We start from the raw sequence: 25441 nt of genomic DNA, 5'->3' as shown, positions 1-25441 counted from the left end.
GAATGAAAACCACATTACGCATAACTGAATTATTCTACAACTAGCACTGCTAATAGATCTATGGAAAATTTGAGTTTACTTTAGAGTAATAATAAATGGACCTGATACTGGAGATGGAACTGTAGTGCACACAAAAATTGCTTTTAAATATTTGAGTCTGCTGGTATGCCTCTAAAATAGGAGAAAGTAAAAACAGTGAAACAGCAAACACCAAAACTGATGACTTGTAAGCAGAAAATTAATTTCTTTCTATAGAGATCAAACTAGAGACCCAATATTACAATACAGGTACAGAAGAACTTAGGTTTCTATAGAAAAGCTTGTAAATCAGCTGCTGCTTCACTGAACATATACATTTTCATGTGCACACCTCATGGATGTACAAAGATACAAATGTAATTTAGGCCTACGGTACATAAGAAATGATATTATTCCTAAACTTCTAGTATTTGACAAAGTAAGTTCATTTTTAATATTGGGAGCATTTCGAAGGATTGAGGCGTAACGACAGCATCAAGGCAAACATTGCTCTGGGTCTGGCTGGAAGAAGCTGGGCAGGACCCGCAGCATTGCCAGTCTGGGGGTGCAGGAGAGGGGTGGTCCTGTGGGGGTGTGAAAACGGGCATGCCTCCAGCGGGGCTGCGCCATGCCCCCCACGCTGTGGCCCGCCACCGTGCTCCTCTCTCACCTGCCCTTGGGGCCGTGCGGGAAGGGAGGGCTTTCCCCCTCCATAGACCACATTACTGTATTTTCTTAACCAGAAATAAAACAAGCAGCAGGAATTTTGCAATGTGCCCAGCTCTATGCTTTGAAGAAATTGTACGTGTGCATATATATACTTTTTTTTTGATTTGTAATTTTGGAAGGGGAACAGAAGAGAGTTCAGAATTAACTACGTGATTTGGAAGCCCCAGATTAGCCATGTTTTAATCCCTAATTGTAACATTGTACATGAACCAATTTTGTTCAGAATAACCTTGATTTAGCCATAAAATAAGCCTTGTGATGTGTGTGACAAATTATAAAAAAAGTCTTGACGCTAGGTCTGAAATTAAGTTGACGTGTTCTTGGAATAGAGTTCAGGAAAAAAACATTTAAAGAGCTGAGAAAACTGTCCAAATGAAATTAAGCTTAAACCTGTGAGTATTGGTGGATAACCCTGTTGTGTTTGTTCACCTTGGTGCTGGTTACCAGGGGTGCTGGTGTACTACTGTAATGGCTACCTCTAAAACATTGTAGGCAGGAAAAAACAATTAAAATACGTGTTGCACTGAGTCTTTTTACAGTACTCGGCAGTCCTTGGACAAAGTTGTGAAGGATTTTAGGTATTTTCCACCTTTACCACACAAATTCACTTTTCACGATGCCAGTAACAATCTCCACGTTAATGCTATTTCATTGCAATCAGGAAGTCACTGCCAGAAAAACCACCATATCAACGACCATCTCATTCCCCTCCAGAGCAGCACTGGTCTCAGTGGTTTGCCCCTTCCACAGGGTAAGTCATTCAAAGAAATGTAAACCACTGTTTTATGTTGTTTGGTCTGTGTTTATAGATGTCAGGGTACGCTACTGAAAATGCATGCGGTAGATATGAAGGGAGGAATCGATGTGCTCCGTGGAAATAAGAGCGGGCAGGGTTTGGGTTTGGTTTATCCATCCTGCCATACTGAGTGCAGCTACTATTGATTTCAACCTCGCAAGTGTCCAACCTCCTTTGTACAGCACAACTTGTCTAGCTTCATATTTTAGAGCTGAATTTGTTTTGCCTTGTACTTTGCACTCTTATTCCATTACTATGCTACTTGGAAAAAAAAAAAAAAAAGTAAAATCAATGCAGTTTGTTAATCAAAGAAAGGAAACCCCCCAACTTCCAACCCTGGACCAGAAAGCCACTCTTGGATGTCTGCAGTGACCAGCTTGGCTTGACCCTGCTGGAAGATGGCAGCGACACAACTGGGGAGGCACCATCGTTGTGCTACCCTGGGTCACAGGCTCAGGTGACCGCAGGGTTAAGGCATAAAAACTGTGTTCCTGCTGGTTTTGATTTGCATGCATGTATTGAGAAGGGTGGTAGAAAACGCGCTGACTTGTCCAATTCAGCCAGACCCGGGTTATGTTTTTAACGCTATTTAATCCCTCAGTCGGCATCAAATTCTGCGTGTCACCTTCCAGCCTGTGGGCCTGCCGGCTCTTGCCATATCTGTCCCATGCATGAGAAAGTAAGGAAATGCATTGCTTTTTTTCCTCCCTTAAGTCTGCCTTAGTGCCTATACACAAATTTTGCTCTCCCATCTGGCTGGGACAGTGCACCAGATGGCCTGGTCCTTGACCTGCCATTTTCTGTTTACCTTTCCCCCAGTTTTGGCCTTCTTGAGCAGCAGGATGGCTGCATGAGAGGAGCTGAAGTACTGGGTTAGGGGTACAGTCCTGCCGGGGCGGTTGGAGGGAGTTGGGGTGTCCCTTGGGGCTGTGTGCCTGGAGGGGGCTGGAGGGATGGCGTGAGCCAGGCTGAGCCCATGCGGTTGCGGTCTGGGTGGGCCGTGGCACCGCAGCAGAGCGAGTGACACCCCCAAGTCGTAATGACCCTGGTGTCGTGCCCCCCCAGCAGGAAAACTTGCTCGTGCTGGGTCTGCCGGAGCCGTCGTGCCGGCAGAGACCGGTTGCTGTCAGCTGCATGATCTGCAAACACCCTTGCAGAAAACAGCAAGGGAGTAGTTGTGTTACTGTGGCATGTCTAAACTAGCGGTTGTTTTTTAATTTTTTCTTTAACAGTAGTTGAGCTGTGTTAGCTAGCTGGATTTTAAGGCGCTAAATTGTTGATTTGTTTGGCCTTTCATATGTTAAAGGGTTTGTCCCCCCCACCCCCAAAGAGCCAAGCTAATGGAAAAAATAGTATTGCTACCTGGAAGAATGGTACTTTCATCCTCTACCATCACTAGTTAATACTCTGGCTGGTTTCTGTTGCTCCCCATGTATCAAGTACCATCAAGACTAACACCAAGGCTCATCCCGTGGGGTAGCAGTGATTGAACAGAGTGACCTGTGGATCCCTCCGGGCAGGGTAGGTCTCCGTAAGCTGCAGAGTGAGTAACAAACCATGCGTCTTTACCAAGGAGAACTTAAAACCCAGGCTGAGCCTCTGCTGTTTCCTTATAGTAGCTGAGGAGGTGTTTGTGCAGGCCGGGGCAGTGCCGTGTCCTGGAGCTGCATGTGGCTTCAAACAGTGATTTTCAGTGGTGACCCACGGCCACTGCTGCTCATTGTCTGTCCCATTAATACACTTCTCTCAGCAAAACAACTCATCATCCCCTTTGCTTTTCTGAGGGCCAGTAAACTCAGTGGCTCCCTAGTCACCTGCCAAATCCTTTGGCTGTCTCTGTGAGAGCTGGGCTTTTTCCCTCTACAAAACCTGGAAGCAAGCTAAGTCAGCACAGTGCAATACCAAAGCTTCATGTTACGCAACAGAAGGAGACTCCTCTTCTTGTGTTTTCTTAAGTTATTTTAAAACAGATTGAAAGCTGCCACAGAAGCCTCTCTCCACCAGCAAGCTGTCTGTCTGCGGAAACTGGGTTACACGTCCTCCGGGCTGTGCAGGACCCTGAGTAAGGGAAGACCTTTGCCATCCCCGCCTGAATTTCTTAGCTGGCTTTTGTGCAGTAGGGGACAAGAAGAAATACCCAAAGTAGGTCACTGGACACTGCAATACAAAGGCTGCCACCGTGGGCTGATCGATGAGCCTGCTAACGAACAGTTGCGTTATGGCCTCTTTCCCGGCGTGAAGAATGAAAGTCCTGCTCTGCGCCGGGGTGGGCAGCGTGCCTGCCCCCCCCATACCGCCCCGCACGGCCCGACATCCCTCCCCTGCTTCTCCTCTGGGCAGGTGGTAGTCCTTGACCACAACCAGTGGTGACTTTAAAACTGGGGCCTTCAGCTGCGGCTCCTGCCCCCCTTATTTTTTAAGCAAGGATTGGAAATGCGTCTCCACGTAACTCTTCTCCCCCCAAACCTGGGTAAGTTGGGCAGCGTGGCAGGCCTGTTTGGGCAGCCACAGTCCAAGCCCAGGAATCATCCTCAACAGTGTCTGATCTGTGGCTGAAGGTCTCTCGTTCAGCCACCAGCCCGATGCTTGCAGCCCCCCGGTTCTTGGAGCCAGCTGCAGAGGCACGTGTACTGCCACCACCTCCTGGACAGAAGGTCACTGAAGACAAACTTCACCTGCGGCACTCCTCCCCAGCACGATGGCATCCCTTTTTCTGCTGCAAGAAATGGCCCCAGGTAGAATTTCTTTTCACTCTGGGACTGTATTTTTAAACTGTGGAAGCTGGAGTGGTCTTTTTCACCCCATTTTTTTCCTGCGGGGAGTGAGAGGGTGGTGGGAGGGTGCTGGCCGAATGGGTGATGGGGGAGTCCCGCACCCAGCGGGAGTGGGGTTGGCTGCCCTCCATGGATGCTCAGGCAGAACTGTGCGAGGTTGGTGGCTCTTTGTGGGGGGTCTTCTGGTTCGGAGAAACTGGGGCGAGCTTATGGGGATGGTGGTCTTTAAGTTAGGAAGGAGCCGTCTGTGAATAAGCACTTCTTCAGGCCAAGACTGTCACAGGACATGTGCAGGGTGGGATGTGGGTGGCTGGGGGATTCTGATTGTTTTTCCCTTTATGTGGAAGGTAAAGGTAGATTGGCAATCCACGTTAGAAGATATGGCGGTTTACCCAGCAAAACTACACGCACAGACAGAACTATTGTCTTTATTATAAAGGTACACTATGAGGAACAAACCTGAATGTATACTGAAGCTTGTAATGGTACATGCCAAAAATGTACAGTACTATACATAAAAGTGCATTGTCACAACAGATTAACAGTACATTTCTCTTCCAGAACTGTGAAATTTTCATGTTTTTATTTGTTCTTCGAGAGTGGAAGGAATGCAATGGGAATGCAGCCATACACAAACAGGGAAGGATGCAATGGAAATGCAACAGTACAAGAGCAAGGCTAAAGCTCCTCTAAAATTTAAAGGCACTTTCACATGTACATACTACAGATGTACATTGACACAATTAGGTAACAGTCAACAAGCAGGAAGCTACCAGTACTGCAATTTATCAAACTTAACAGTAAAGGACAATACTGATTGGATTAGGTGTGCAGGAGTTACCCTTTAGTACGTCTGTAGTTGTAGCGGTCTTTCCTGTTACATATCCACTTACTATACTTTTAAGTATCTATAATAACCATCAAACTACACATTTAACTGTGTGAATGCACTAAGTGGATGCATTCACTAAATGCACTGTTTCTAATATTTTCTTTTGCTAAACAATTTCTAATATAAGCATTATGGAGTCCAGTACAGTTATTTAAACATACAAAATTCCCTATGCAATTTAAAGATACAGGTATCCATCTCAATTATGCCAGGTGGGTTAATTTAAAAATGCTAGACTAAAACTGCATGTAAATGAAAGCTGAAATTCCAGTTTGTTCCACTGATTCTAGGAAACTGGGGAACTACTTGAAAATATCTTCTGGTCCCGACCCAGTGGACAGACTCTACAGACCAGCGCAGGGCTGTAGCTGGGGCTGGCCGGGCGTAGGCTCTTGCCCTGGTGTTAGGACTAGGCAGTTCAGTCGAGAGGGCCGGAGGTTCGCTGACTGATGCTGCACAGTCCACTGTGGTGGATTAAGACTTTGCCTCTAACCTAGACGTGTGTGAAGTCTGTGGCTGGACTGAGATGGGTTTGCAAATACTGGGAGCAGTCTGGCTCTCAGAGGCAGTTCTTGGGGTACTTTTCACACCTGGGGCTTTGCATTACCTATGTACAGGGTGTAAACCAGAGCAGGAATAAGTTGCTCCTAAGTAACAACAGGAAATCGCTCCTGTCACCTCAGTAATTATGCCTATCAAATTTTGTCACTACTCTTTTCCTCCCAAACTCAATTGCTTATGTATAGCGAGCGATACAACTTCAATCTTTCCAGGGGCGAGATCTTAAATAATACGTGGAAAGACAGATCTTACAGTTGTACTCCTGTAGGTGGACCACAATGGATTTTTTTTCCCCCTGTCTTTTTCACTGAAACTTGTTTTATGGATTGGATGTCAGAAAATATATTCACAGAAATAATATTATGGCTTACTGTTGCAATGTGCAAAACAGCTATACGTTTAGTTCACGCCTAACAAAGTTTAACAACAGAGCGCTAAGCAAAGTTGACAGTCGTCACTCACACAGACATAAGAAAGGTACTGACTTCTATCATTTAAAGAAAAGGGGGAGGGGGGGAAAGTGGTTATGGAAAACTTTAGTCAGCTTGAATCTAGGCGGTAGAAACTCAGCTGTCTGTCCTGCGAGTGACCCCAGCATCGCTGGCAGGAGGTAGTCCCTCTTCAGAGAGTCCCGGTCTTGCTGCTGTCAGCATAACCGAGGACGTGCGCAGAGTTTGTGCTGTGCAAGGCAGCGAGCGGAGCTAGCTCAGCTTGAAACTTTGACTATTACAACTCAAATCATGTCTTTACTTGGACACTGAGCAATAAAGTCAATGGGATACTTTGCTGAATTACTGTGTAGTTGATCCTTTTAATCGCCTATCAGCCTGCCTAATGGACCAACAGGTTCACGTACTCCCCAAAGTCTGGCTCGCTCGACTATGAACTTCAAATGAATTTAGCTTTTGTGAACAACGTGGTATCAGGGAATGAAGGTCTAGCTTCATGGGAAAATGTACACTATTACAGAGGGCAGCAAAAGGAGTTTCTAGATACTATCCTGGAGATGTGCTTTAGCTGTGACCTGGAATGCTGCTTTTTATTGGTGAGAGCAATGTGATCTCCAGCTCCATCCCGCGCTTGTCTCTAGTGAGACTGCCAACAAGAAAGCTAAAACTTGGTGCCAATTATGAGACTTGTGAGGGTTTGGTGGTTTGGGTTTTTTTTCTGGTGTGTCTTAAATAAGAAACGTGGCCCGAGATGACTTAGATATTCCACACAGACACTTAATCCTCAAGTGCTAGATTTCAGCTCTTACTAACCTGCTTGAAATTTGGTTTGGTGACCCAGAAATGAGAGGTCCCACCTCCCCTGACCCTCCCGCCCCTTAGTTTTGTGCAGGATCTCTTATTATATAGCTACAGTAAGACTGTGAAGTATGGTACAACATGGCAAGCTGTTTGTGATCCGTGCTATTTTTATTACAAATGGTGCAGCATCAGGTTTTCAAGTAAGTCTATGTTTGTTTTTTAAAATGATGCACAATTGTCCAGTTTGTCTTTTAATTGAAACCATACAAAATACAAATGCCCATGTTAATGTAGCTAGTTTCAGACAATACATTCAAAAACACTGAAAAACAAAGGCTCTCCAGTTACAAACATGAACAAATGATGTTATGGAGCCCTGACTTCTATCGTTAATCCATCCCTTTCCCTAGCATACCCCAGCCGGGCACTGTGGGTGGCCGAGCTGTCTACATTGTGCAAGATTTGTCGGCTGGACCCTGGGAAGGAGGGGAAGGCCCTATGCTAGGATTTGTTTTTGGAAGAACAATAGGTTTTGGCCTAAGAGCAGGAGGTTTCAGCTGCACTCCCATTCTAGGGGCCACCATGGGCTTGAAAGTACTCATGGTGTCACTGGAAGAACTAGTGCTACGGCGGATCTGAGGCTCGGAGCTCCTTAAAACGACGCTGTGGAGAGGGCTGAGCGACTCTGTGGAGGTGGCAGGGGTGGGGGTGTTTTTCATTTGTTCCAAGGTGTCCAACACGACGTCAGGGGCATGCTTCGCTGAGCTCTGCCGCTCCAGCTCACGGAGCTCGTTCAGCGCCGTGTTCATTGTCTCCTCGATGTCCTGGGTCAGAGCACAGAGATAGCGGCACATCATTCGAATTGCTACTGGATGCAAAGCACCGAAGGAGCAAGGGGAGGGGGGCAAAAAATGCATGAATTAATTTGCCAACCATCCTCTCTTTGATGAATATCATAGTGCTAAAACCAATTTGCACCAGATTTATTTGAAAGACACTATGACTGACAAGATGGCAGCTTTGGCTGGACATTACAAATATTTAACCTGTTTACAGGACGGAATCAAAAAAAGTCAGTTAAATCAAAACCTGCAAGCCATTTTATTAAGTAACTGTCAGGACAATGGACATTTGCTTAGCAGTGATTTTGACTATGAAGATTTCTGTCATCTCTTGGGTACTGACAGCTGTAAAGATTTTAGTCCATTTGCTAACTCTTAGCTAACTGCTCCCTTCATCCAGTGCCTCAGGTGTTCGGGATATGCATTCCCTCACACAAATTATAAAACCTGGTTTTGTAAGGAAATAAAGCTTGTGTGTCTATCAGCTCTTCTCTCCTCTTGTTTCTCCAAGTTAAATCTTGAGTAGAAAAAACTGCAAGATATTGTTCAGCGAGCTTATGTAAGACATTATTTTTTTCATCAGGATTGCTGGCACAAATGCTAAAAGAATGCACCAAGACACTAGTTTACTACTTTTCAGTGGTACTGAGATACAACTAAGGTTAAAATATCTGGTGCTTACAGTGACTTTAACGTAATTTAATCGAAGTTTGGGTTCTCACTGCTGAATGATCGCTAGTCTAGGCATAAGAAAAATAGCTTAAGACATACAGCACTGTATGTGGTTCCAGGAAAGTAAATAAATAACTTGGAGTAAAATAAAACAGTAACAACACTTAGACCTTCTAACTCTAATACATGGTTCAGCTTTCTGACCCAAACATGACAGTGCCTTCTATCTCCGCTGGAAGCAAAGTTTGAAAGCAAGCATTACCAGTACATTAAATTTTTAAACAGGAGTGCCAGCATTACTGTAAAATACTTTTGCAATCATATTGTACCCTCAGGGTCCTCCTAGTAATCATGTTATCCTACCTGGACAAGACATGAGTTCTGAAGACAGCGATATCTATTTGCTCAAGAGCTGTTACCAGCTCTGTACAACAGACCAATTTGATGATCAGGGTGCTCCCTATTCCATCCTTCTCACCTCTTCACTGCCAGTAATGAGACTGGTGAGTGTTCACACAGGGATAGGAAGGGCCACGATTTAATGCAGGTGCAACATCTTGCACATTATGTTCTTAGGCACAACTACAAGCATCAAATCAACATACAATATGAATTATATATGAACTATATGAAAACTATGTAAAATCCACAAGACCCTGGAATGTAAATCTGTGCTTTGAATGGCAATGGTCACTACTAGCCAGTCAGAGGACTTTTCTGCATATCATAGTACTGAGAAATAATTGAACACTACTTACATGCAAGTTAGAATAGACCAGCTTTCATCAGAGCACAGCGATTTACGTAGCTGTTGTAATCATATACTATCCTAGTGTTCTGTGTGGCAGAGGCAACTTCATTACAGTATAACGGGAAATAATTTCTTTTTATTGCTTCTGCAATGTCTGCTCCCCCTTGTGCTTCTTCTATCCAGGATCCCTTAATGCATCTTCTTTCACACACACTCTGTTTAGAAAGCTAAGTAGGATATTCTGCACAGACACTCCGACCAGTGTATGTACTCTGTGCTATGCTATTCACTGAGACTTGCTCCTCAGAAAATCAGAGAGTGACATAAAATAAAAAAGACACAAACCTGAGCTATTGACTCTGGGTCCAGTGGTTTATGGTCATTGAAACCTGTATACTGACCAGATGATGTAGATCTTCTAATTGGAGGGCTATCAATCTTCTTTAGAGAATCGTGCCTACTGATGTTAGTGAGACTGCCATGTCCGGGTCTACGACGCCTTTCAGGGCTGTCAGCATTGAGGTTGCGATTTTGAAGCAGGGCTCTGGGACTGCAGTGAGTTGCCAGGTTAGGGGAACCTAGATCCACGGATGAGTTGGAGAGAGGGTGAGGTGGGTGTACTGGGCAGTGACCATCACTGCTCCTGCCAGGGCGTCTTAGAGGAGGCGGAGGTTCTGATCTCTTTCTTTGCCTGCACCAACAAAGAAGTGGTTATGGGACAAGTTGTAGTGACCCACCATCAGCACATGGAGACATAATTGCTGTGTTAGACGAGCTGTGAGCAGTACTACTGGAAACACGTTATGCTCAAGCGTACCTTCCTAAATACACGTCAGAGTGACGGTCAGTGGGAGAGTTCATGTCCTTGGATGATGACTTGTCCTCAGTTATGGGTCCGCTGCTGGCCTCACTGTCTGCTTTTTGGCTCAGTGTATCTGAGAAAGTATCATCCCTGAACAGAACACACATGGTGAGATGAGCAGTCAGTGAGTTAAATGTGACAGACGGCATCTTGGCACTCCCAGATTTTAATCCCCTTAAGAAAAGCAGGCATATTATAATGCACTGGAGCACCTCCATGTCTCAAAAAATTGCTTATAATCCTTCTGTATACTGAGCTCTTTCAATTTCGAGTGCAACCTTTCTGTGAAGAACTTTGTCATCCTTGGCAAAGGACATGCTTAATACTGTGAAACAAGAGTTCAGGGCTGCATTTCTCCAGCCCTTGCTATTCTGAAGTTAAATGTCAGCAACTGCTACAAAGAGATCATCAAATTAAAATAGGTGCAGCAGCATCTGTTCTCGTAATGTACTGGGAACATAACCATAAACAAAGTAGCTTAGCCTAGTAGTAGCTTTTGATTAAGAGCTGTCAATTCAGGGCAATAAAGACAGAGGCATCCTGCATAGAAGGCAAATGTTTAATCTATCTGAGCTTTCAAACCCGTGTCCCATTTGGAAATCACTTTGTTAATTGCTTCAGCATGTTTTTACACCCCACAAAGAACCTAGTCACACCAGGCACTGCTTACATATCCTGCACCACTATGTACTGGTGAGGGACAAGGCCATCAATGCCGTTGTGCCTTCCTTCCCACCAGTCTTCAGATGCTCGGTGATAGAGCAGAAGGGAAGCTCCTTTCTTGAAAGAGAGTTCTCGTGCGGATCTTCCAATGTAGTCAAACTTGGCTATAGCTTCTATGGGCTCGCACTCTGGGTAGGGAAGAAAGAACAGATATCAGATTCCACGCTGGCTTATCTGCTCATTTTGGTTCCATAAAACCCATTTATCACATTTTCTCAGTGCTCATTCTTATTGAGCAGAGCTGACAGAGATCGGCTGAGCTAAGGCAGACTTCAGGCAGTAGCTCTAATACGTCCCTTACAAAGAACAATAATCAATCCGTGCCCCGGGTATGAAACATCTTCACAAGCTGCAGAAAACGTAACGGCATATTCAAATGTTACAAGAGCTGTTGCTGGGAGAGAGGCCTCTGCCTCCTGCTGCAAGGGCTCCTTCATGGCTGCGGCGTGGGACGGAGGCCAGGCAATGAAGACCTCCGAAAGCAAGATGAACAAACTCAGATGAATAATCAGAGGCCCGAGGAACCAGTGTGATAAAGAAAAAGTAAACGGGAGTGCCTTTAACATCTGCAGAGGCAAAGGGAGGAAGACAGGACTTCCCTGGGCTTGAGTAGGGATACTCTGCCTAACTGGACTACGAGATTTCTGCCTTTTACATGACGCGTGTGCAGACCTACTGAAAACCTAGTGTTTTACGCAACACCAAAACCTAGTGCTTTAATCTCCTTCCACACCACCCTTTTTGAGTGAGGCAGATGGCTCCAGACCGCCTAATTCTCCTCCCCCCCAGGGGCAATCCCTGTGTGGCCTGAAGTCGCCTAAGGCAGCTCTGCCTGCTCCAACATCCCGGGTTCCTCCGGTTTCTGCAGGGGAGGCTGGTGTTTTCTGAAGTCAAACATCGGTTACAGCAGGCCTGGCTGGCCTTCTGTCAGTATGCTGGTAAATTCAGCCTTACACTGGTAATGGACTCCATCCTGTAACCCATGCTTGGGTCAGAAACCGACTGATGTCAGTGAAGGGCCTCTGCTGAGTGTCTGCCGCCGGCATCTTCAGAGCTGTGCCCAGACATCAGTGAAACAGCTATGATTTTAACAACCTCCAGTTTCTGCTGCACAAAACAAAAAGCACCTGAGCTCAAACAGATTAAAATTTGTCATCACAGTCTCAAAACATAAAGAAAAACCTGCAAAATACAGGTTTAACAATCACACACTTTGTTGATACCAATAACTCAGAGTCCCCAAAATGACAAATTTCTTTACATAATTAGAGCAACGTTTAGATGGAAATTAACACCTGGGCTAATGACTAGCATAGCAACTTTCTGTCTGGTGCAAATTAAAATCGCTGAGGTTGTAATTCCCCAAAGAACCAGGCTGATAATAAAAGCCACTGTCCCTTTATGGCAACATTTTGTACAGGAATGTCTTTTTAAAATTAACTTCATCCTGCAGCAGAAAAACATAATGATAGCACCTTTATTGAAGTTATAGTTTGCAGCTTGTTTTTTTAATAACTTGCCCAGCCTGCAGAAGGCTGTCCTGTGGGTTGCTGCCTCTGCAGTCACACTAAGACCTCCCTGTCAGTGACAAACTGCAGGGAGTTTAGGAGTTACAAAGTCAGAAAATTTCCAGAGATGGCATACAGTGGTATGGGGAATTCACTGTTACAAATGCAAAAGTAATGTACGCTGGCAGAAATTACTTCAATTATATAAACGCAAATAAAAATTTAGCAATAACAGTATTAATTCCTGAAAATGCATCCCTACTGGATTGCTCACTGGCAAGCATTCCCTGGTGGGTGGGTGGGGGTGACAAGTTTCGTAGTTTTATGTTTTTTAGCAAAGAAAATGTAAAGATGATATGGAAGGAAACATTTGGGAAAACCGGGAAACCTTTAATGCTGGTGTGTATATTCCAATATACAATCTTGTTTTCATTTCTAGATACTCTCCCTACAGTCTCTCTCTAACAGAAAGTACACATGTGACAAAGCAACTATAGGCATGGAAAGACACTATTGCCAAATTAAAAGAAATAAAACTAAACATGCCTGTTTATCTTGCACTGTGTTTAGGAGGGCAATATTAAATCAAATGGCAATAACGTAACACTGACAAAAGAACGCTGTTTTTACACATATCACACACGTTGCTTGTGGAATTTGTTATAAGAAGGTATTACTGGGAACAGGAAGGATTGAAAAGGAGAAGACGTTTGTATGAACACACTGTTCTCAGATTGTCAGTAAATTATGGGTTATGGAAAAGTGGGTCAAGAATTCAGAAACAAAAGCTCCCAGGTTTCAGACAGCCAGTCACTCACTAATAGGTAATACTTTAAAATGCAAAAAACCCCAACCAAACAAAAAAAACCACTTTAGAGCAAGTAAGAAAATCCCAAATTTCCTGTACATGTTTTCCTTTGACGTTCTCTGAAGTTAACTGATAACAGTCAGGGGTACTGGATTGATTGATAAACCCCTACACTGATTAGCTATGGGATTTCCCGTTTCTCTGCTAATTTCAACATACTGTAGTATGTTGACCATACGGTATCCCACATTTGAGTATACAGGTCTTTTTATTTACAAATTAATGGACTAAACTAGAAATAGTTCTATCTCCCTCAGTGGAATTACACTAATCCAAGTGTGGTGCACGACGGAAATCTGGTTTTTGTACCCTTCCATCGCCTGCAAGACTCACATACTTTCTCAGAGTTCTGAAGGAAGTTGCCCCACTGGAACCAGCTGTACAAATTGGTAATGCACCCAATAAGGGATGTGACTTTTGAGACACGTTCGTTAGATTGCCTGGATAACAAATCCCACCTCCTCAGGGAGAAGTGCCGAGTAGATCCCACACAGTTTTCTTAATAAAACCAAAAATAAGTTGAGACAAGTTTTACTATTTTGAAAGGGGCATATTATTTGCTTGAGTGTTGCTTTTATACAGTGAGAACTTTCCTACAGCAAACAGTACTGAGACCGTACTTAAATAGTAATTCACCTTGTTACAGGTCAAGCCTTAATAGTTAAAACCAAAGTACCATGACAGTTACTCCTAGAAATAGATGCATTTTGTAAAGTTAAGCCATTTAATATCAAGGTTACTGAATGACAGAGAATCTTTTCCAAAAAAGCAAAGGTGATGAAAGCTAAATTTGGGATCTGTAACTCAAATTCTGTGTGGTACTGAATGTCTAACAGTAGAACTGACAGCTTGGAGGGAAATGTAATTGCATGGCTCTGTCCATAACTGGGGGCATTTGCCTACAACAGCAAGAAGTATTTGATGACATAGAGGATCTCACCAGCTATCATCTCTAGTGACTCACGCAATGCTATGGAAGTGAAAAATTAGGACAAACTGAGGAACTGTGGGAAAAGCTTCTGCTACTTGGAAGAGCAGAAAGGACAGAAGAAACATAAGTGCTAATTTTAATTTTGGGATTGGAGTGCCAGATGTAGTACTAACCTGCCTACAGAGGTGACGGCACTGAAGTGGCACTGCATTGCCCTCTACACCTCAGGGCACAAGGAGCTAAGGAAAAGAGGGGAGACCATCCCCTGCATTTTTTTTTGGGGGGTGTGGGGAGGGGTGTGTGTTGCTGGTGTTCTGCTCTGCTCTGCGTCAGTTCTCCCAGATGTACCCTGGCTATAGGGAATAGAGTATGTCCTTGAACTCCTTGGGAAGATGCTATCTCCCGATGTCTTTATCCTCTTCTGCACCCCATCAGAGAACAGCAGCTTTGCTATTTCCAAGTCCTGTCCTCAGAACAGCAGTTCTCTGACTGGGGAACAGCAAAAGCAAAGAAATGTTGCAAGGTGTTGACAGAACAGAATCTGGCAAAACATCGATCATAGCATGCACTACTGAAAAGCAGGAAAATTACTATGTGTCAGGGACCCAACAATAACTTAGTGTCTTACATGTCCCTGTAATTTTTGTTTCAAGCAGAACTGCCATCTCAATTTTTACACTATGAGATATCTATGAACAGTATGATATTAATTGTATGTATGTTTTCCCAGGAGAAACCCATCTGTTTAACTTCCTCAGGAAATTCTCTTACTTCCTTTGAAAACAAACCTAGTCACCCTTTTCCATATGCTTCCAACAAGAATAAAAAAATCTCCAGTAAAGTGAAGGTAAAGGAAATATGCTAAAAACTGCTTCAGAAAACCATGAACAATATATCCTTTGAATTTTACTGGAGAGGCATTTTCAGGTAAATGTTCTTCTGCAGCAAAATTACAGATAGGTTTTTTTTGTGTCTCAGCTTGATTACAAATGTTCTGAACGTCACAAATTAAATTTAATTTCCAGATTTAGGAGAAAAAAGAAACTTACGTGTTTTCCTTAACAGGGATACTTTCTGTACATTTAAAAAAGACTGAAAACACTACAGTAAAATGCATCTCCCTCTCCTTCCCTCTTCCCTTTCCAGTGATCAACAGAAATACATGAACACCAGTAAGCTTAGGAAAAAAAAGGCAACTTATATGCTTAAAATTAAGGAGTTATGAAGTATTTATATGCTCAATTATAAGTTCCAGCCTTCTTTTTCCAAGGCTACCTCTGCAGACATAATTTAATTTTCAAGTTTTAAAAAGTCCGGTTGTTTTCTAAATTGTAGTTAAACATTCCTAGTGCTACTGCACTGGCCCCTACAGATGGGTTTATTCTAGTAGGCACAGAGAGATTCACTTGTAGTTTAACTTTATACAGCAAGTAATTCTTATAACAACAATAACTAAAGTGGAAAAATAAAGCCTTTTGCTTTTGATCATAGCCTCTGGATTATGTTCCAATAACCCTGTAATGCCCATGGGGTTAGCTGCTTGGTCTTGTGTATGTATACAACATTTTAGTGTAAAACTAATCAGATTTTAAACATACACCCCTCCCCCCTTCACAGAATCTGCTTCTTTCATGTTCTAACAGGGAAATACATAAGTATCATGTGTCTGATCAATACAGCAGCAATGCTGTGCCTCCCTTTCTCTGCACACACAGCTGGCAGTGATGCATCCAGCTTATAATCAATTAATCTATCACATTAACCCCTCCCCAAATACTCCAGACCCTTTAGCAGAAGCTTTCTTTTTGTCCACCACAGGTCAATCAGTGACTCTCATGAAGTTCAATCTGCAAACTGAAAAATTCTCATCTATTCTCACATCTGGTGTCAAGAAATTTTTTTAAAAGGAATTGTCCAAAAGACAAACACATGAATGTATGTGGAAAGAGATGGTGAATGCATTGGATTTAAAGCCTGTATCCTACATTAGAAAAATGTGCTATTATAGTGGAAAGCTGTATCCATGGAAAAAAATGGGTTAGAGCTTGCAGGCTGGGAACCGAAGACCAACACTGTGCTGTGTGTGATCCAGGCTTGCTAATCTTTAACTTTGCAGCATTTCCCTAGATTACAAATATTTTTGTGCTAACAATTATTTCACTGTAAACACAAATGTCCACTTCCTTTTGGCACTGAATTAATTAAAAAGGTGTGATGGGGCAACTAGAGTCAAATTGCTGACCAATCTGGTGATCAAAAAAACACTTCTTGAGCAGTTAAATCTTTTAACAGAACTCTGTCCTGTTGACAACTATTCTCTTCAGTGTTTATCTTCACCAGTGACAGAGTCCTAACACAGGTAGCACCTCAACAGGAACTGTTATAACAACACAGTGGTGGCGTAGAGCCCATGATTACTGAGGCACATTATACGATGCCTTGGTCCTGCTCCTCTGGATCCTGCTGATGTTTTATCTTTTCCTAGGCATGGTTTTCAAGTGACTGCTTTTGATTGCTGCTGAAAAGCTGCACTTCTTCTCCATGTCCACTCGGGCCTTTATATTTCAGTTTGGTCATGGGACCCCAAAGTTGGCCCCAGTATGTTGAACTGGTGTGTCACCTGCATTTCACTACTTCACTTGTGCTCTAAATGAGACAGACAGACTTCTTCAGCTTCCACTCTTGCTTCATACCTCCAATGGAAAAAGGAGCTCTTATAAAGTATGTCTATACCATCTTGGAAAAATAAGATGCAATTATGAGTCTGTTCACACCATTGAGCAGAGCTGTGTTGTATAAAGACAGTGGGTTTAGCTCTACAGAGCTGGTCAAGTGGAACCCACGTACAGGCTATCTTGTAAAACTGTCAGTATTCCCTGCTGCGGGTGCAGGCATGGGTATACACCCCAGGCAGAAGATTAACATTGACTTCTCTCCCATCCTCAGTTTTTCCCCCTTCTGTGATGCCTGCCCACCCAACTGTCCCTTCTCCCCTAACAGCTGCACTGAGAGACTCTGCCTGCCCCTCCTCACCATGGCAAAGGGGAAGAGACAGGCAATCTGTCACTGACAGCTTGTCTACGTGACAAAGCGGACGGGTACAGCTAGAGTGGAACCATTGCTTACATTGTTCTGTGTGCAATGGGACCAGTGTAGCCAGGTTTCCTATAGATACACCTTCCTGTTCCTCTTCCCTATGGCAACTGTCCCAGCTCCTAACCTGTACCCCTTATGACATCCTCTAAAAAAAAATAAAAAATAAAAATTTCCTTCTCTTCTGTAGCTCTTTTCCTCCCCTTTCCCCCTCTCTGTCTCTTCCTCTTCCGCCTTCCACACATCCTCTGAGATGGACAAGGGGCAGCTTTTGCTTCTGCTAGTGCTAAGTGCACATGTGCTGGTTGCTCTGTCTGGGTTGCCTGGTGGCCAGATATGCAGTGAGCTCACACTTCAGCTTTTCTCTACAGGGAGTCTTATTCTGAATCCTTCACCTCTAACTGGTTACTAATTGTCAGGAAAATGTTAGTTATTTAACAACTTTGACACCTCTTTCCATCTGTTACATTTGCTTGAAACTGGGCAGAAGTTACTGGGAGGGACATCTGAAGGATGGTCCAGCTGAAATATGTCACAGTCAAATACACCTTTAGGAAACCTGGCTAAAAAGAATTGATATAATAGAGATGCATCAAATTTTTCCTGGATATCTATCGTACCCAGAACTGTCAAAGTATACATGATTAATATTTACAGCAAATGACTATTGTTCTGAAGTTTCACTGTGGGGGATGCACACAAGTTTTTCAGTAGTTATAAATCCTTCAGATGGAACAGCTTTTAAATTCCTATCAAAATAGAGCCCACTGAATGGCAAATATCCCTTAGCTGAAATATTTAAAGACACACTTCTGATAAGTTTAGCTTTTGCAGACAAAAGATAAAAAGTCACTAAAAATGTAGCATTCTATCAGAAAATAATATGTGCTGACTGAAATAGTTTCTCTCTTGCCCTTCCTGTGACTGGGCAAATCAGGAGAGAACAAGGAAACAGCTGGTCAAACACAGATGAATCAGAGTGAAAAAGCACACAAACAGAGATTAAAGATTCCAGCTTTGCTACAGGACACCAGGACTGAAATCCCCTTCTTTCAAGTAAGACACAATTAGGAAAGGAAGAAGGTCTCCTGCATGAGACACTTGGAAAACTTACTCCCTTGAAAGGCACAGCAATGTAACAGACGTACCGTCTTCACTGGTGTGGGGCTCTGTACTCGCGTCCTGGTCCACTTCCTCTAATGTACCATGTTCGCTGTATGGGCTGTCGCTGAAGGGAAACAAAAGGTTGAGCAGAGAGAGAAACCATACATATAAAAAATATGCCACCCCCAGGAGATTAATTAAAATTATTCTTATAATGTTTAAAGTTTTCTGCAACATAATTCTCATGACGTGCTACAATACACAATTACTGAAGAAGCCTACACACCTCTCCTTCAAACATCTTCAGTTATTAAGAAGTTCCCAGAACCTCTGAATCCTTTCATTCATAAAAAACGTGCGTGTCTTGTTAAGAGACAAAAGGAGCGGGGGGAAGGCATCATACGCTGAAATTTGTTAAGGTGGTTCACAGCCAGAGAGCCAGCTTCCTACCTGGCTGTGTGCTCTGCACAGTACAGCTGGAATTCTGGCTGCATCTGGCTGAACACAAGGGTAGCTTCCTCCACAAAATGTTGTCAGGAACCTCATCATAATTGGCTTTGCTTCATGGTTTTTTATAGCTGTCACTTTACTATGTGAACCTAAATGCTCTTCTTATTTATCTTTATACTTCTGTTGTGTGCGAAAGTAATTCTGTATCACAGGAGTTATCCAGACAGTCAGCCTAATAATTTTGTTCAGGATATAGAAAGGTGATATTCTGACTTACCAGTAGTCATCTCCAGCCATGCATTTTTCATACACTGGGCCATCAAGTTCTTTAGCATCTGGAAAAATAGCCTCATGATGGATGATGATAGTTTTGATTATCTCATTCACGTGTGCCTGACAAGACACCTGGTCTTGTATGTCTGGAACAGGCATCAGGGTTGGCCCAAAACAAATGGCCAGGTTGTACGGATCCATCATGTTTTCATCACTGTACTGTGAAAGGCTGTTGTAACAGAAAAATCAAGAAAAACTGACTTTTCCACTGTGACTAACCTTATTCTGAAAACTGGAGAAACTTTATTTTCCATCACAACTTAGAGATTTCTTGTTCTTCTCGACACTTAATCCCACATAAAGTAACAAAAAAAAGGGGATTTTTTCAATAGGCTATATACATTATAAAGTGAGTTTATAGCACATATATATATATATGTATGTATGTATGTGTTCCCACACTGTTGTGTTTAGTGTATGCTGACCTAATGGGCTAATGTAAAATGCATCAACTGCTGCTGCTTCTGTCTCATCAGTCCTTATCCTTTCTCATCAGTGCTTATCCTTGGAGGCCCAAGTGGACTGGATCCAAAGTGGGTATATATACCTACCATTTCTCATCAGACCTTGAGGCATCTCTCCCATCAACTGGCTACATAACTTAGGCAGACTGAATTGTCTTCTGGGGGCAACTAAGTTCCTGGACCTTGCAAAGGCTCTTGTGAATTCTGGTTTCTGTTTTTACCATAGGACCTAAAATCCTTGAGCACTTTGGCTTCTGCCCACAAACTTCCACAAGAGTTTCATTTTGGAAGTGTCCAAACAAAAGGCTTTGGTTGTTCTTATTAATCAAGTTTTGCAAGCTCTTCTTTCCTCCAGAAACTGCAACATTACTAGTTTTCAATTTTGCTTTTGAATGAAAAATTGCTATTTATTCCCTTGTTTAAAAGCATTGACATTTCTAGTGGAAATGCTGGCTTTTGAGTGGTTCTGTGCAGGGCCAGACAAATAGATCCTGAAGCGCTGGGATGCCCTTTACCTCAGTGTTGTTCTGCACTCTGAAGCAGTGTATGAATTATTATGTCTCGCTGTGTTTAACTACAACATCATATTCCCTTTAGAAAGGGAATTTTAGAGAGTATTTTCCATGTACAAACAATACAAACTGAAGAGGCAAACCTTCTAAATGACTCCCCTCATAAGTTGCTTGTAAAATTAATCATGCTTTCCCCTTTCTTATGCCATGATTTGTTATCATGTCCTGTGTGTTAATCGGACACATCTTGTTCTACTGATTTATAAGGTGGTTCAGCCTTTGTATGTGTGCAAGAACACGTAAAAAAGATTATAACTATCATTGTGAAACATGTGAAGTTCTGCTGGTGGCTGGTAATGTGTGGTGCTCCTCAGGGCTCATACTAGGGCTGATACTGTTCAACACCTTCATGAATGACCTGGACAATGGGATGGAGTGCACACTCAGCCAGCTTACAGATGATGCCACACTGGGTTGGGGAAGTAGATATTCTAGAGGTCAGGGTTACCATTTAGAAGGACCTTGACAAGATGGAGGAATGGATTAACGAGGATTTCATCAAGTTCAACAAGGATGAATGTAAAGTCCTGCCTGTGGCATGGAATAATCCCATATACTATCACAGTCTGGGGCTGACCGTTGGATAGCAGGTCCCAAGGAAAAGCATTGGGAAAAGAACTTCTTGGACAAGAAGTTGGATATGATTCAGCAACGCATCCTTCCGCAAAGAAGGCTAGTTGCATATGTGGCTATATTAGGAAGAGCAAAGCCAGCAGATTAAGGGAATAGAATACTCCTCTTCTATTTGGTGCTTGTGAAGCTGCACGTGAGGTACTGTGTCTAGCTTTGAGAGACAGAAACTGATGCAAGTCCAGAAGAGGACTACTGAGATGGCTGGGGAGCTGGAGCATATGGGTTATAAACTGGAGACAACTGGGTTTGTTCAGTCTTTAGAAGAGAAGGTTACTGGAGAATCTAGCTGCAGTCTTCTACTATCAAAATTATAAACACGAGAGAGTCAGACACAGGTGCACAGCAAAGAGATGAGAGGCAACAGACACAAGTCACAGCAAGGGATATTCCAACTGGAAGAAGGAAAAAACTTCTTCACTATAAGGGTGACCAAGTGCTGGGACTGACTGCCCAGAGAGGCTGTGGATTCTATGCCCTTTGAGGTTCTTGACTGGACAAAGCCTTGAGCAACTTGATCTAACTTTAGAAGCTTTGAGCAGGAGGCTAGACCTGATGAGGTCTGCCATCAGGTCTAATAACATCATGTGGCCAAGCAGGCATAACTGCATATGTAAAAAGCAGAATTGGATTTGCAGAAAGACAGACTGGGAATGTTTTTCCTGTGGATGCACCAGGAGCAATTTGGAGGCAGTAAGGGATTTAGCCTGCTTTCTGAATTGCGTTCCTGTGGAGAGCACTGATGTAGCTAACATGACCATGTAACAAGTACGACCTCATGTAGCTCTGGTCAATCTGTATGTCTAAGTAGAAGAGAAGCTGTGATATAAGCCTTTGAGACATTTACACAGTGTCACTTCTGGAGGATGAATTTATGTTTCAAATAAATGGTTGTTTTCATACAACTTTGTATCTCTGCCCCTCTTTTAAATATTGCTTGAAAGTGGTTCAGAAATTACTAGAAGAAAGGAAACGGGAACAGCTGTGAATACAGGCATGTACACATAACCTGGCTGCAAGGACCCTGTTTCTATAGGAACAGACAGGATGAATGAGATGAGGAAGGTCACAGAGACAGAACGAATCAGCAGAGGGCAAATTTAGGAAAAAAAAAGAGGAAAAAGGCAACATGAAAACAGATACAGCAGGAAACAGACAATATGGCAGCAGAAAGAGAAAAGCTAGAATCAGGGCAAAGTGCACAAGAAGCAAAATTTTCAGTGAAAATACAGGGGTCAGCAAAACCAGAGGACTGTGAAGGACTGGAGAGAGAAACACAGTGCAATTGCTCAACCTGTCTTTTATTTTCTCTTTGAGAATGAAGAAGTTTTTCTGGGATGATGAAGACATGAACACCACTTTCCATTTCTCACACAACCCTCCTTCCAGCAGCTGCCTGTGTTTTGCGATGTGAGAACCAAGCTACTTTATATCAAAGCACACACAGGGGATGTATGCTTTCTATACTGGTAGCCCTATTACCAAAAAATAGAAGCAGCAATATAAAGTCTCACCCTGGCAGTGCCTAGCATCAAACAGGTAGCTTGTAGTGCCTGGGCTGCTTGAATATACTGCTTATTTTTCCCACCAGGAGATTAAAATCAGCTTGAGATAAGGAAAAAAAATTCTACTTTTAAATTATGTAAACTATTTTTAATGTAGTTAAGAGTTTGTAGTTGTTATTTTTCTTATCAGCTTTTTTTGTTATCAGCTTTAATGCTGTAGCCTGCACTCCCCACTTCAGACAACACTTTAATCTGTCTTATTACAACCTTGCTCAGTTTTGGACAAATGGAATTTTAATTTGAATGAAAACTGGTGTTTTCCTTCTATTTCCATTGCCAATTAGAAGATCATCTTTTGTGTTAAATGGAGCTCAAATGCAAATTCTACACAGAGTATGAGTAAACCCAAAGAACTTCAATACCAGCAGAGGAAGGCAGATAAAGGTACAGTACCTCAGAGAATTATAAAGCACTTACTGGTTGAGGAAGGCAAAGAGGTATCTCATCACTATAAGGACCGACCTGGGCAAAGTAAGGAGGAGTTTGCGGATGTGAAGAGCCCTCTCATAGAGATTGTCTATTCCTGCAAACAGAAAAAATATTTTAAATTCCTTTTCCTATGATGGTCTAAAATACCAGTCAGTCAGTTTACTCAATTTACTTTGACTCTACCATCACATGTCCCCAGCCAGTATCTTCACATTTTGGCCTATAAGAAAAATAATATCTAAAAGTCCTTCTCCCTCTCATTAAAACCACATAGTTTAAAAGTAACATGTTTAAATATAAGAAATCACAAATCTGCCTAAGTCAAACCCCGGCCATTTGCTGAGCTAGACAGCTCACAAAACCACAACATCAGTACATAAATAACCTGAGGGAACCAAAAAGAGATGTTTGCCATCAGTTTCAAATACAGATCCATTCTCTTTATTTGAATGTTCATGTCAGATATAATATTCCAATCACCAAGCTTCTCTAATCAGTTTTCTTAATCAAATGTCCAGCCCTTAATGGCAAAGTGGTAGAAAGGCCTTATGTTTTAGGGTGTGTAAGCAACAAACACAAAGATCACATGTAGCAGTCCAAAATTCTTCTGAAGCGGGGAAAACAAGGTCAGCTTAATAAAAGCATCAGTTCCTAATGTCTTATAACAAGGATGCATTATCTTCTGCGTTGGTCAGAAAGATTATGTGGCTGCAAGTGGGCTAGTGATGGGATAAAAGCATACATTTTTTTTTGAAATAAGTAATAACTCAATTTTTTACTCAATGTGTTTTCTGTGTAAATGACACTGTTACAAACAACTTAAAATGTTTTTTATATCAGCCAAGAAAGAATGTTGCAATTGACAACATCTAGGGGAAATCTTAGCAGACTACATGAGAAATACTGTCTAGTGGCACTGGAATGGATATTCAAAAATTTGGAAATGAGAAACTGGAGCTGATTCCAATAGCTGAAAAGCCATTTGTACCACAAAATGTGATATATAAGAGCACACATTTAAAATAATTGCTTACATAAAAACGTGCTAACTGTAAACAGAGTTCCTGGTGTTTATTTGTGCTCTTTGGTATGGCTATTTCTACCAATCAGCATTTATTTGTAGGTGCAAAATGTGTGTTGACATGTTTCCTAGAAGAAAACTGGTGTCTAGCAATTAGTATTTTGGTACCAAGAACTAAGCATAAGCAGAGCACGTCAGCAGCGAGACTTCTGTTTACCACGCAGAAGTGCTATAGTTCATTAGGAAATGCCAGTGTAGTAAACTGCAGGGGAAAACTTGTTCCTACATCTGCATTTACAGGAGATGCCACCGGCTCAGCACCACTAGCATGCTGGGGAACAGAAGACTCTGGGATGGGGTGACACTCGTCTCCTTGAGAGTTTCTGCAGAAGAAGAGCCCACCACCACTTGCATGAAGGAAGTCCATTTGGATGATGGTATCTACTGCAGGAGCAGCAAAGCGAAACTCCTGCAGGAGGTAAAAACCTATTCCTTAGCAGAGCGGCTGAAGGCTGGAGCAGTGTCCCTGGTGAGCTGCTGCAGAGCTGGTGAGGAAAAGGACTGCTGACAAGTTGTATAATTTATAACCTAATGAATCACACTGAACCCAAACTCAAGCTGAAAATCAGTTCAAGCCATTACACTTTCACAAGTGCAGTATGGGACTTGAAATTTATTTTTATGTTTCTGTTAAACGTGGACTGCATGAATCAAGAAGTATTTCTGGTTAAGAACCAGAGTCCATGGCAGGGACATGCTAAGCCTGGGAGCTGCTAGCACAGCGAGGATCTGCAGAGCAACCACAGTTCTCCTCTCCCTTTCCAGTGCACACATCTTGGAGACACCGACGTATGTAACCTCACTTCTACGCTGCTGTTCTGCACAGCCCACAGACACCAGTTTTAGTGCAAGGCCCTTCTCCACCTGCCTCAACGAAGCCGCTCCCAGTGGAAGGAGCGTGCCCGTATCTCCAGTTCCCGTTCTTCCACCGAAAGCAGCTGCTGTTACAGTTAGGGTGCCTTGCAGGTCTCCAGCTCAGCCGAGGTCCCCTCCCGACAAGCCTGCCTGTGAGTCTCTGCACACAGAGATGTAGGTCTGAGGGGGTTTCAGCCTGTGTGCGTGTGTGCATGTGGATGTTTCATGGAGAGGGGCTGAGGGAGGAAGGCCCAAAGGTGCTTGGGTTACATCTTTCGACACCCCTGCCACAGCAGCACTGCGGCGCGGTGCTGTGGCACGGCTCCATCCCAGCCTTTCCGCCCCGTGTGCTGGATGTGGGAGGCTGGAGGGAAGCTGTGATGCAGCACCGGGACCTGCCATCTGTGTTGCAGCCTTTCCTGGCTAACGCCTTGTGCCGCAGACCTGCCTCTTCCAGCCAGTTCTGGAGACTGGCCCGGGACCAGGTTCAGTCATCGTTGAACTCAAATCAGACCCGAAAAATGCACTGGCCGGGTTCCCAGGCCGGTCCAGTGGCTCCTTCCAGCAGTTCTGTCTAAACGAGTGAGCTAAACCAGGATGGGGCACAGTCCTGAACATCAGCTACCACACAGTAGTTGTCATGCTCTCCAATGTGCTTGTGGTCTGTGCCAACTACAACTCTTCCAAG

General features: G+C 43.2%; 1 protein-coding gene across 2 annotated transcripts in view; it reads right to left on the bottom strand.

Annotated features, from left to right (window-relative positions):
* Nucleotides 1-4729: 4729 nt before the first annotated feature.
* Nucleotides 4730-25441, bottom strand: part of SRGAP1 (SLIT-ROBO Rho GTPase activating protein 1) — a 152844-nt gene continuing 132132 nt past the window's right edge. For both annotated transcript variants that reach the window (XM_049792271.1, XM_049792272.1), the window contains exons 16-22: nucleotides 22806-22911; nucleotides 19102-19326; nucleotides 18419-18498; nucleotides 10818-10998; nucleotides 10103-10237; nucleotides 9631-9976; nucleotides 4730-7844 (exon numbers count right to left, since the gene is read on the bottom strand). In XM_049792271.1, coding sequence (XP_049648228.1) covers nucleotides 7467-7844; nucleotides 9631-9976; nucleotides 10103-10237; nucleotides 10818-10998; nucleotides 18419-18498; nucleotides 19102-19326; nucleotides 22806-22911 — 1451 coding nt within the window. In that variant the 3' untranslated portion in view covers nucleotides 4730-7466. The remainder of the gene's footprint in view (nucleotides 7845-9630; nucleotides 9977-10102; nucleotides 10238-10817; nucleotides 10999-18418; nucleotides 18499-19101; nucleotides 19327-22805; nucleotides 22912-25441) is intronic.

Source organism: Accipiter gentilis, chromosome 34 (assembly GCF_929443795.1).
Source record: "Accipiter gentilis chromosome 34, bAccGen1.1, whole genome shotgun sequence".
NCBI lineage: Eukaryota > Metazoa > Chordata > Aves > Accipitriformes > Accipitridae > Astur > Astur gentilis.
Note: the sequence above shows the minus strand (reverse complement) of the source record. Positions and strands in the feature narration are given on the sequence as shown.